This window comes from Protopterus annectens, chromosome 5.part0 (assembly GCF_019279795.1).
Source record: "Protopterus annectens isolate FY-2018-M chromosome 5.part0, PAN1.0, whole genome shotgun sequence".
Lineage (NCBI taxonomy): Eukaryota > Metazoa > Chordata > Ceratodontiformes > Protopteridae > Protopterus > Protopterus annectens.
Genome location: NC_056735.1, coordinates 1,742,252,719 through 1,742,265,361, shown reverse-complemented (window position 1 = coordinate 1,742,265,361; position 12,643 = coordinate 1,742,252,719). Strand labels below are relative to the sequence as shown.

General features: G+C 44.4%; 1 protein-coding gene across 10 annotated transcripts in view; it reads right to left on the bottom strand.

The window, feature by feature from the left end:
- The window catches only part of GTPBP8 (GTP binding protein 8 (putative)), a 359,654-nt gene that overhangs the window by 57,819 nt on the left and 289,192 nt on the right, over positions 1-12,643 (bottom strand). For all 10 annotated transcript variants that reach the window (XM_044071542.1, XM_044071537.1, XM_044071544.1 and 7 more), the window contains one exon: positions 8,898-9,016. In XM_044071542.1, coding sequence (XP_043927477.1) covers positions 8,898-9,016 — 119 coding nt within the window. The remainder of the gene's footprint in view (positions 1-8,897; positions 9,017-12,643) is intronic.

Here is a 12,643-nt window from a genome sequence, read left to right as displayed (position 1 = left end):
TGGTTCGAGTTTAGGTCTTGAAGAAGAAGATGGCGTTAGTTTAACATGCAAGTCAGTAGGCCTGAATACACCTTCAGAAGCCGGTGCCTGCACAGCGGCTCCGGACCCATCCAAGGTAGAGACATTCACAGGTTCCACAGCTGAAGCATCTCGTGGCATGCCAGACTCTGAATGGGTCTCAGTAGAGGCCTGCAAATCTGAAGTAGCGGGTATCAGGGGCTGCAAAAGCACCTCACTGAGTACCAGTGAACTGGGTGGCCTGTCTCTGTCTTTATCTTTGCTTTTTTTCGGAATGTCGGTAGTTGGATGGCTTACCGAAGACATATCAGGATAATTGAACTGAGCACCAAAATATTTAGAAGCACAAATATACAGATGACGGATAGTTCATGGTTTAAATAAGGCACAAAACTGACAGCGAGGTACGTCGTGGTCAGGGCCTAGGCAAGTAATACAGTACAAATTAAAATCTTTATGAGGCATTTACTTTCCAAAAGAAACGCAATTATTTACTTTTACTGACATTGGTTTGGAGCAAGAAAAAATTTCCCCTATGGGGTACTTAGCTTTGAATTGAAGACTTCAGTTCTGAAACTCAAAAACGAAAATTTCAAGAGTCGGCCGACCGGCACTTGCGAACTGCTTCTGCTTCGGGCACCACACGGCAAGAAAGATTGATGTAATGACGTCAGCTGCATGTTTTATACCCCTGATGACCTGATGTCACGGAAGAAGAGAAAGCAACCAACGTAGGACCCAAGACTTTGTTAATCAGGCCGACTGAGGGCTACTGCAAGCAGATAACCCAAACGTAACGACTACAACGGTGAAACACGTGGAACATCCGAAGTTCCACGGGCCTCCTCTGCTTCTATCCTCCACTGCCTCTGGGGGAATTGTCCCAGGAATACTGAGACTTCTGGAACCACATCTTCTTTTGCCCACTCTGGTTCCGAGAAAAGAACCTTTGTGGGTTAGAGAAGCGGATTCCAATGGCAGACAGTGTCTTCCCATCCTCCTCACTCTGGACTAATGTCTCCTTGACGGTCTTACCGAAGAGTGTAGAACCGTCATAAGGACAATGGCAAACAGCGTCTTGAAGGGTTTGGAAAATTAACATAACCTGAGCCAGGAATTACACCTCATGTACACGTCGGACCTAGCCGCTCCTTCCGTAGCATGAGAGAGGAGTTGCATGGATGTATTAGATACTACTTTTAGAGTGGCCATCCTCGTGGAGAACGAAGCCTTGTCCTCCAGCGACATGGACTTGGGGGAGACTCCTCCAGCTCCTTTGCTAGGTCGCGTTGGTGTCTAGTGACATGGGCCAAATAATTCAGCACCCTGATCGAAAAGGTGGCTGAAGCATACATCCGCTTCCCTAGGCGATCCATCATCCGTCACTCTCGGTCAGGATGGTGGACCGAGGAGCTCTCCTGGGCAGGTTCCTTCTTAGTGGCTGCTGCTACCACCATGGCATCCACGGGGGAGCTCTTACTCCAGGATGGTCTATCAATGGGGGGGGGGCTTAAGATTTTATCGGGTCACTTAGGGATAGGCTCCATGGTGTCCGGTTCCTTCCATGCCCATGAGGTGACCAAATCCACCAAAGGATCCGCGGGAGGGGACACCCAGAAAGTAGACAGGCCCATGCCGAAAGCCTACAGGAACACAGACTCATCAGAAGAGGGTCTGGCGGCAGACCAGCTGGCGCAGGATCTCCATGATGTCCACAAAGGAGACATTCTTGGGAGGTGATCTTGGGGATCCCTCTCCATCTAAATCCGTGTCCTCGGTGAGGGACTCGGGGGAGCCCAAGTGACTCCTCTTGCACGTATGCTTGTCAGGCACATCTCTGGTGGGGCTCTCTGGAGGTCGCTTGCAAGCCATTTATTCCTGGGGGGGAACCATCTGGGGCTCTTCGAGCATGGGCTGTCCCTCTGGTGACCATAGACAGAGCCGAGGAGTCTGAGGGAGTGGTCAGGGGGGGTCTCGATCCGAAGGAGAGCACCCTTTCTATCACATCGAACGCAGAAGGAGAGTGAACCTCCTGGGAAATCAATAAGGAGGCCGGTCTCCTCGGGTCCAACACAGAATCGGAGCCGGGCCCAAAGTGGACGGAGCTCTGAGGGAGGGAACCTGGCCCGAAAAAGTAGAAGCTGATGGTAAAAGTTCCACTCCCTCAGATCAGACACCCAGGCTCTGGCTCTGAGAACATCTCGGATCAGAGCTGGTTGGATCCAAAACGCTCCAGGCAGCTGTCGGCGTCAAGGAAACAGGTACCGTCGGCACCAACCCCTCTGACCAAAGCCAACCTCGGATCTGAGTACTCCAAAGCCAAAAGGTCGGATCGGAGAAGGAGAAATGGGTTGAAAGAAAGGAAGTGAGCTGCTTCCTCCAGAGGGAGGGGGGGGTCGGCAAGACCCCCATCTGGATCTGTGTACGGATAAAGCACCTCATCATCTTATCCAGATCCATAGCCGGCAAGAAGCGGGTTGACCGTGACGAGGCCACATACTCTGACCTGGCGGGTCGAGGTACCAAGGCTTGAGAGGCTGGACATGTCTCCTCCGGCACCAGGGAGAAACTGAGATCATACCCGAGGGGAGTCACGGGTCCGTGGAGTTTTGCTGGGTGAAGCGAGGTCTGGGGACCTCTTATTCTTTTCCCTCGTCTTTGACTCTCACTCCCTTTCTCTACCTCTCTTCTGCTCCACTACCACAGGCGTAGATACAGGAGTTTGAGTCCCAGCCTGGGAGGGAAGGAGAAGCCAGAGGAAGAGGCAGCCACATCAGCCGCTGTGACTGAAGTCGAAGACGAAGAAAGATAGTCGGAATGAGGAAGAAGACCTTTGAGGGCCAACTTGGCCTTCCTATCCTTTAGGGCGTGGGGGTTGAAGCCCTCACAAATGTTACAATCCACACTAAGGTGGGCCACACCTAAGCACAACACACACAGACTCTGGCCATCTGCTGGGGATAGCTTATGGCCACACTCTGTGCAGTGCTTGAAAACAAGCTTTTCAGCCATGCTAAAGTTAGAAAGAAAGCCTTGAAAAAAAGACAGGCAAATACTTTCTAAATTCAAACACACGCACCCACTCACCACACTAGTCTACAGAAAACACTGAAGGGGGAGGGGCACCACAGAAAGTACAGTTGTGTACACTTACCATAAATGTAGATGTTAGAGTGTATTCACTGTTGCAATCATTACATTAGGGTTATCTGCTCGCAGTAGCCCTCAGTCGGGCTGATTAACAAAGTCTTGGGTCTTGCATTGGTTGCCGTTTCTTCTTCCATGACGTCAGGTCATCAGGGGTATAGAACATGCAACCGACGCCATTACATTAGTTTTTCTTGCCCCATATGTCAGGTGCCACCCTAATGGGAAGCAATTAAAATCTATAAATACAAGGATATACCTCCAATAAAAAAGCAAATACACCAAAAATTTTATTGAGCATAGTAAGTGAGAGTAGATGTATAGCCAAAAGAAGAAAGAGGGCTGGAGGAAGGGTCACTAGGACTGAAACAGTGAATACACTGGAACATCTACATTTATGGCAAGTGTACACAACTGTACTATGTTCTTCATGTTTCACTGTTGCAGTCATTACATTTGGGTAGATTCCCAAAGCTATGGTTGGGAGGAGGAATTTAAATAGAATTAGGAGCAGCTATAAGGCTCTGTAAGACTGCAGTGGCAAAACCAGCTCTGGATTTAGAGAAAACTGATAATGCTTGGTGAAAGTATGTACAGAACTCCAGGTAGCAGCTTCTAGGATGTCCCTAGTAGGGACGACCATGAGAAAGGCTGTAGAGGTAGATGCAGCCCTGGTTGAATGGGGTCTGATGCCCTCTTGGATAGGTTTTCCATGGTGCTTATAGCAGAAATGAATGCAGTGGCCTATCCATTTTTAAATGGTTTGTTTTGAAATAGCTTCCCCCTTTGTCCCTGCAGCAAATGCCACCAGCAGCAGTTCAGATTTCCTTTGAGGTTTAGTCCTGTCCAAGTAGAATCTAAGCCGTCTGTGCACATCTAAAGAGAGCAGTATCTGTTCCCCTTTGTTCTGTGGGTTAGGAAATAAGGTAGGCAAATTAATGGATTTATTAAGAGCTACACTGGATACCACCTTTGGCATGAAGGATGGATTGGTTTTGAGGGACACCCTGTCCACATGAAAGATGATGAAAGGCTCCACTGCCATAAAGGCCTGTAATTCAGACACCCTTCTTGCAGAAGTGATTGCTAGAAGGAAAGCTGTTTCCAGGAAATAAATTTTAAATCTGCAGTAGCAGCTGGCTCAAAAGGAGGAAAAGTGATTTTCTCCAAGACAAAGTTAAGATCCCCAGCTGGAGTTGGAGCTCTTCCGGGTGGCCTTAAATTTTTGGCCCCTCTGAGGAACTGCTCGAGCAGTGCGTGAGAGAAGAGGGGAGGCTCTGTGCTATAATGAGCTGAAATGGCTGAGGCATGAATTTAGATGGAGAAAAAGGACAGGCCCTTATGAAGCATCTTAGTCAAGTATTGTAGTATCTGAGGTAAATTGGGCACTACTGAGTTCATTCCTTGATTGGTTCCAAGTACAAAATCTTTTCCATTTTGCAGCATAAGATTTTCTAGTACTAGGCCCTCCTTGCCTCTAAAATGATATCCATCACAGATTTACTGAGGGATGGTAAAGGAGAGATTAGGTAATTAGCCAGGCTGCTAGGTTCAGGGTTTGCAGCTGAGGGTGCAGAATCTGGTTCACCTGCTGAGACAACAGGGAAGGAGTCTGAGGCACGTGCTATGGAGCCAAGCACGACACACTGCGCAAGATGGGTACCAGTGTTGACGAGGCCAGTCTGGTGCAATTACAATCGTCCTTGGCTTGTCCTGTTTGATCTTTAGTAGTACCCTGGGGAGCAGAGGCAGAGGAGGAAAGGTATAAACCGATAGTTTTTTCCAGCTGAAGGATAGGGCATCCACTTTCCAAGCTAGCTTGTGAAAAATCCTTGTGCAAAATTTGTCCAGTTGATGGTTCTGGGGGGAGGCAAACAGGACTATATCTGGGCTCCCCCATTTGCTTGTCAATATGTTGAAAATCCTTAGTCTAGTGTTGCCAACCATGCATCTTTTCCTAGCATAGGAAGCAGCTGGTGAAGAGTCAGCATTTTGAATTTTGGAATCACCAGAAAGGTGTTTAGAGTATAAAGGTCCTGGGATAGGACTCCATGTACTACCTTTTCTGGGTACCAGGAAAAGTCTAATAGAAACCTTGTCCCTTTTCCTCTTCTGGTACCAACTGAATAGCCCCCATGTTTAAGAGAGAGTACCTGATTTTCGGCCTCTGCCCACTGATTTGGGGGTAGATCTGGCCACCCGCTTGGTGTTAGTAACGTGTGGAAGTGGAATCTGTATCCTTGGGACACTACATTAAAACCCATTTGTCCTGGGTAATGAGTCCCCAGTCTTTGGCCAGCAGACCAATCTCTCCGCTTAAAAGAGCATTCAGTTGGGAAGTGCTGGAAGTTTTAAAAGCAAGTCACTCAGACAGCTTTCATTAGGGGGGAGTCTTACTACTCCCAGATTTGGTTTCGGAAACCCCCTGCTGCTTAGTCATGTGTGTCCCTTGGGACTGAAACCTGGGGTTTCTGCTGTGTCTGGGTTTGGCTTGAGAAGACCTGGAAGGGGCTGGAAAGGACCAATTTTTAGAGGGCCAGTGCCTACTAAATTTAGGAGGCTGAACTTGTAAGAAATCTTTAACAGTTTGCATAGATTTAGCTTTATCTTCCATCTTTTTAAGAACTTCCTCAGCCTTACTGCCAAACAGGTGGTCCTGATTTAAGGGAGCATCCAACAATTTGGCTTTAACACGATCAGGCAAAGATTGCTCCTTAAGCCAAGCACACCTTCTGAGCACAGACCCAGTAACAGCAGCCCTGCAAGACACCTTTAATGAATCAAATCCACATTGCAAAGTATGTTTTCCAACTTCTTCAGCAGAATGCATTAAATCCTGCATTCTTTATTTTGCAGCACAGTCAAGAATCATTTTCTGTTTAAGCAATCCAACAACATGTTGTTGATACTTTAACATATGAAACTGGCAGTTTAAAGCTCTAATGGCCAAGGTTGCAGAAGTGTAAACTTTCTTACCCCATCTATCCAGTGCCCTGGAGTCTCTATCGGGGAGTAGGATTTTTAGCAGTAGAAGCTTTAATGCCCTTGGGTCCCTGTGAAATAGTCTGTGGATCTGGAATAGGACTTTTAAAAAGGAACTTGTGTGACTCAGGAACCCTGTAATATCTGTCAGGTTTCTTGGAAGCAGGAGGTAAAGAATCAGGGGCCAAACAAGATTCTGAAAAGGCATCATCAACAATGTCTAGTACAGGAGGTACAGCTAAAGGCCTATGCTGAGGCAGGAGTAAGAAATCCCTAAGCCTCTTTTTGAATCAGAAAAAAACTGGCTTTCCCAGTATAAATGCTCCTTAAGAGTATGTAAGGTCTCACCAAAAGAAAAATCCTCTAGAGGGAATAGAGTCCTCTGCATCGGAATCCTCATAAGTAGATAAGGGCAAATCCAGATCATCAGAAGAATCAGAAAAATCAGAATCTTGGTCAGAAGATTCATAAACAACTTCAGTCCTAGGTTTCTTAGAAGGGGAGGTTGGCTTCCCCTGATTAGAGTTAGAATATCTTCAGCCATTCTTATTGTTTGTTTTTTAGGCATAGAGGCCGGAGCATGTGGCCTGGGCGTCGGTTTCTTAGGAATGGTTTGAGATTTTGGCCTAAACGAAGGAGGCGTTGGTTTAATATGCAAGTCCATAGCCTGAATACACCCCTCAGAAGCCGGTGCTTGCACAGCAGCTCCGGACCCATCCTAGGTAGAGACATCCACAGGTTCCACAGTTGAAGCATCTCACGGCAGACTCCGCAGGCCTCTACTGAGACCCATTCGGAGTCAGAAGTAGCAGGTATCAGGGGCTGCAAAAGCGCCTCACTGAGTACCGGCAAACTGGTGACTGGCTTAAGAGAAGCGTCGGCAGTTTTGGACCTTGGCGGCCTGTTTCTGTCTTTATCTTTGCGTTTTTTCAGAATCCCGGCAGTCGGATGGCTAACCGACGACATTTCTGGATAATTAAACCGAGAACCAAAATATTTAGAGGCAAAAATATACAGACGACGGATAGTGTACTGATTAAATAAAGCAGAAAACCAACAGCAAGGTACGTCGTGATGAGGGCCTAGGCAAGGAATACAGTACAAATGAAAATCTTTATGAGATATTTGCTTTTCACAAGTAATGCAATTAACATTTACTGACGTTGGTAAGGAGCAAGAAAAGGTTTCCCCAACGGGGTACTTAGCTTTAGTTGAAGACTTCGGTTCTGAAACTCGAAAACGAAAATTTCAGGAGTCTGCTGACATAAGTTATTATACAATTCATAAAAATGGTATATGCTTATATTTTAATATTGCACAAGTTATTATGCAAGCTATAGGAGACACTTCAGAAATCACAAATACGTTTTTGTAAGTTGGTAACACTTTTGTACTTGTAGCTTTAAACTGTTAATGAGATTATTAATTGATGTCCATGTTTTACTGGTTGGCTGATCTACAAGTGGTATTTAAACAGTTTTTAACATTTAGTTTTAAAGTCTGATGAAGCGTCGTTTGAGACGTGAGCACTTACTGTATTGTGACTTCTTTGGAATAAAGAGTTTAATGGTCCGCTTCGACTGTCGTGGTGAGCCTCACTTTGTGTTTTTACATTTGGACTGCTTTCTTACTTTGTGAGGCCCTCTACCCTTGATGTTCTCTTTTTTTGCTGAGACATAGTTATTCCCAATGGGGTTTCATACGTATCACTACTAGAATAAACCTTAGATGATGGCAAAGAAATGAAGAAGGCCAAAAATCCAGTAAGAAAAGCAAAGTTTTAATTAGTGAACTTAACTATACTCACTGAGTTCTTCCCTTTTTGTATTCCTAACTAAGGGAGCACAGCCCTCAAATGGTAAAGGGGTGGCTAGAAGTTTTGGTTTTATCACAGTGTCTTAGCAACAGTGACTTTTGGCCAATTTTAAAGCTTTGTTATACAGATATTTCAAACTTGTGATGGTGCTAAAAAAATAAAGACACTGTCAGTGGAGGTTTGGGAATACAAGAAAGTGAAGACACATACTGAAGAAGATTACTAAGGCGATGACTCTACTACAAAATGGAGGAATTTGTTAGCAGCATGGTAATAGGTAAACAACCACAGACAGCAGAGGAACGGATAGCTCCTAACTCTTGTACTGGTGGTGCCTGTGGATGCACCCTGAAAACAGCTAGAAGGAAAAAGTTCATCCCTGGATAGTCTGAATTTAATCACTCGTATCATATGGCAACAGCTGAAAGATGGCTGTACATAACCACATGTTTACTCTTGCTGGTGTGAGAAGAGAGACTGCTGAACTCTGTGGTGTGCTGTTTTGGGAGTTTGTGGTGTGTCTGTCTGTCTGTGTGTCTGTCTGTGTGTCTGTCTGTGTGTCTGTCTGTGTGTCTGTCTGTGTGTCTGTCTGTGTGTCTGTCTGTGTGTCTGTCTGTGTGTGTGTGCGTGTGTGTGTGCGTGTGTGTGTGCGTGTGTGTGTGCGTGTGTGTGTGTGTGTGTGTGTGTGTGTGTGTGTGTGTGTGTGTGTGTGTGTGTGTGCACCCCCCCTCCATATCAGTGGAATAGAGGTGCCTGTCCCCTTGCAAACCAAGTTTTTTTTAAAGTATAGGATTTGTGTTATTGTGACAAATGTTAAGCATGTTTTGATCATTTTCTGATGTTTGAGTGGAAGCCTGAATGAGAATACTCAAAATAAAAACTTTACAGTAGACACATGCTGTAGCGTATCTATGATAGTTTATTTGTTCTTTACCTTACAAGGAAAGGCTGAGGAAAACATCCTTTTGTTTGCCTTTCAATCACTTCCTGCACCTTCACTACACATTTCAACAGCTCTCCCTTGGCAGCTCTGTCAGCCTTTGTCAGGACAATCTACAGAAATTTAACAAGATCAATCAATAAATATAAGCTGTGCTACTAAACAGCCATCTCTACAACTTTAAATTTCTGAAACAAACAGAGATAATAGCAATAAGGGAAGTATAAGGCAAAACAAATAAATGGCGCCAAATTCAAATTGCGCTGGTAGCGTTTCCACAAAAACATAAAAAGTCAACACTACTCACACCAGAACTCGTGCGTATAGAACAACTCAAATAAATTCCAATTCAATGAAGATGAAACAATGCTTTAAAAATAAAGCATATAAAATATGTATATACGCTCAGGCAGTTTTCACTTCACCAGCAATAAAAATCAGCGATATAGTCCAGCACAAGCAAATCCTTACAATTCGGCAGCATTCACTTCACCAACATTAACATCCAACAGTATGATCCAAAGATTAAAATCCAAATAACGTAGATGTGAGCACGAGTATATTATAGAAAACTATTTTTATTATAAAATGTGCATGCTTAAAGTATATAAGAAACGCATTGTTTTTAAATGTCTATGGCCTGATGAAGCCTACGGGTGAAAGCGCTAGCCGCATGCACGTTTTATAATAAAAATAGTTTTCTATAATATAGGATTTGCTTTTTTTCGCCATTTATTTGTTCTGCCTTATACTTCCCTTATTGCTATTTACTTGTCAACCTTGTGTGGGGAGTTATCTAAGCAGCCAACATATATATATTACTAAATAAACAGAGATCAATTCAGATATATAAACTGCACAAATCCAAAAATCCAAATATTTATTATCATGACTATTCTTATCACGAGTCCTAAGAATATTTTCTTAGCATGAGTCCTAAGAATATTTTCTATCACTTTAGTAGCACTATTCAAACACCACTGCAACAGTTATCTTATTTGGATACAAGAAACATAAAAATGGACTGATTTTATTTAGAAATTAAATGGAATTTATAGAAAAAAAAAGTTATGTACTCACCATAACGTTCCATCTTAGTAGTTGTACTTAATTTGTCTTCAACCTGTGGGTCTTCGGATCTGCATTGGATCTGACACTGCCGCATTTTCCAGCTATGACTCCAAGCTCCATGCTGCTCCCCTTACCAATAATGCCCCTGTCTCCCTTCTCCCCTCAGATCGAGTTTGCTGCCTAACATGCAGACAACTGACCCAATGACACCTTATCACCAAGATAACCAATAGGAAAAACCCTTAGCCTGGACAGAATCAAGGATCCTAACAATAACGATCTGACAACAAAACATATCCTAATCTGAATGATAAGGTTAGGGGGAAGGACAGTTGAAGACAAATGAAGTACAACTACTCAGATGGAACGTTATGGCGAGTACATAACTTCTTTATCTGAAGTAGTTTACTTCATTTGATCTTCAACTGTGGGACAGAGTCCCCAGCTACCAGACTCTTGGGTAGCCTTCGTGGAAGGATGTTCCAGAGTACCACAGAGCCAAAGGATGTTCTACTCCTAGAGACAATGTCTAATTTATAATGCAAAATAAAGGTATGAGATGAGGCCCAAGTGGCAGCCGAACAAATATCATCCAAAGATACCTGGACCAAAAGGCCACTGCGTAGCATAGATCAGGTTGAATGAGCTTTCACTTTCCCTGGTAGAGACAGACCTCTCTCCAAACTGGCCCGGCCAATGCAATGTGAAATCCAGCGAGCAACTGTCACTTTTACCGAAGAAAGACTTGGCATTTGACACAAAAAGTTGATCAGATTTGCGGAAGGGTTTATTCCTGTGTAGGTAAAACCTCAATTATCTATGCACATCCAATAAATGTAACCTATATTCCTCTTTGTTCTGGTAGCTAGGAAAAAAGACTGGCAAGTTTAAGGTCTGATTAATATTGGCTTCCAAAGTTACCTTAGGAAGGAAGGATGGGTTTGTGCATAGCAACACCCTATCCTTATGAAAAATCATGTAGGGCATTTTGATTGAAAGAGCCTGAAGCTCAGACACCCTTCTAGTGGAAGTGATGGCAGCCAAGAAGGTAGTTTTCCAGGTCAGAAAATGCAAATCCACTGAAGCCGCAGGCTCAAAGGGGGGAGAAACCAATGCCTGCAACAGTAAGGTAAGGTCCCCATGGCAGGATAGGATCCTTTACCTGGTGTCTACGAAAAGCACATTTAAGAAAGGTCTTACAAAGGTTAGAGGAAGCCAATGAAGACATACTTACCCCCATATGAAAATTAGAAATGGCTGCCAGTTGGACTTTAACCGTAGAGGAACTGGCGCCCTGTTGAAAAATGCTAGCCAGAAAATCTAAGACTGCCGACAGAAGTGCGGTAAAAGGGTCCAAGGACAGCTGAGTAGCCCATATCAAGAAACGTTTCCAGTTACTACGATACACTTTTCTGGTAGAAGATTTGTAAGCTGCTACCAGAATGGACTTAACAGGGGATGACAAAAGTACAGTTTTGTACCTACCATAAATGTAGATGTTCGAGTGCTAATACAGCTGCAGTCAAAGTATGGGTTGTCCTGCCGTCAGGCGGGTCCTCGGTCGGCCGAATTACAAAGTCCTGGTCCGGCGTCGGTTGTCATCGCTTCTTCCCTGATGTCAGTGCGACAGGGGTATAAAGGAACCAGCAGACACCATTTTCTTCAGTTTTTCTTGCCCCAGATGTCAGGTGCCCTCAGAGGGAAGGCAAAACATAACATCATGCAAAATTGCTAAACATTACCATCCAAAAATATAAGTTGTAAGCAAATACACCATAAAAGAGAACCCCAATCAAGCTAAATGATGAATTATTAGCCATATTGCTTGTATCAGAGGGGAAGGTGGGAGGGAAACCTGGACTGCAGCTGTATTAGCACTCGAACAACTACATTTATGGTAGGTACAAAACTGTACTATGTTCATCGTGCATACAGCTGCAGTCATAACATATGGGTAGAATACCAAAGCTAAAAATGGGGTGGTAGGCACTAGGAGGAACAAGGAGCTAGCATGCCCTGCAAAACTGCAGTGGCAAAACCTGCTCTAGATTTGGAGTATAAGGGCAGATGGTAGTGTTTGGAGAAAGTATGTACAGAACTCCAAGTGGAAGCTTCTAAAATGTCTTTTGTAGGCATCCCCCTGAGAAAGGCTGCAGAAGTTGCTGTGGCCCTTGTAGAGTGGGACCGGATGCTTGCAGGTACAGATTTTCCATGGAAAGAGTAACAAAAACATATGCAATGGGCTATCCATTTAGAAATTGTCTGCTTGGAGATCGCCTTTCCTTGAGCCCCTGTAGCATAGGACACAAAGAGCTGTTCAGTTTTTCTGAAGGGCTTTGTTCTGTCCAAATAATACCGTAGCTGCCTGTGAATGTCCAAAGAGTGTAATAGTCTCTCCCCTTTGTTTTGGGGATTAGGGTAGAAGGTTGGTAAATGGATAGCTTGGTTAAAGGCTACCTTGGATACTACCTTTGGCATAAATGACGGGTTGGTTCGTAATGAAACTCTGTCCTGATGGAAGATGATGAAAGGCTGCACAGACATGAGGGCTTGTAATTCCGTGACCCTGCGAGCTGAGGTGATACCCAGCAGAAAAGCTGTCTTCCAGGATAAATACTGTAGATGGTCTTCTGGCCTCCAAAATGATATTCTGTACCTCCTTGGAGAGT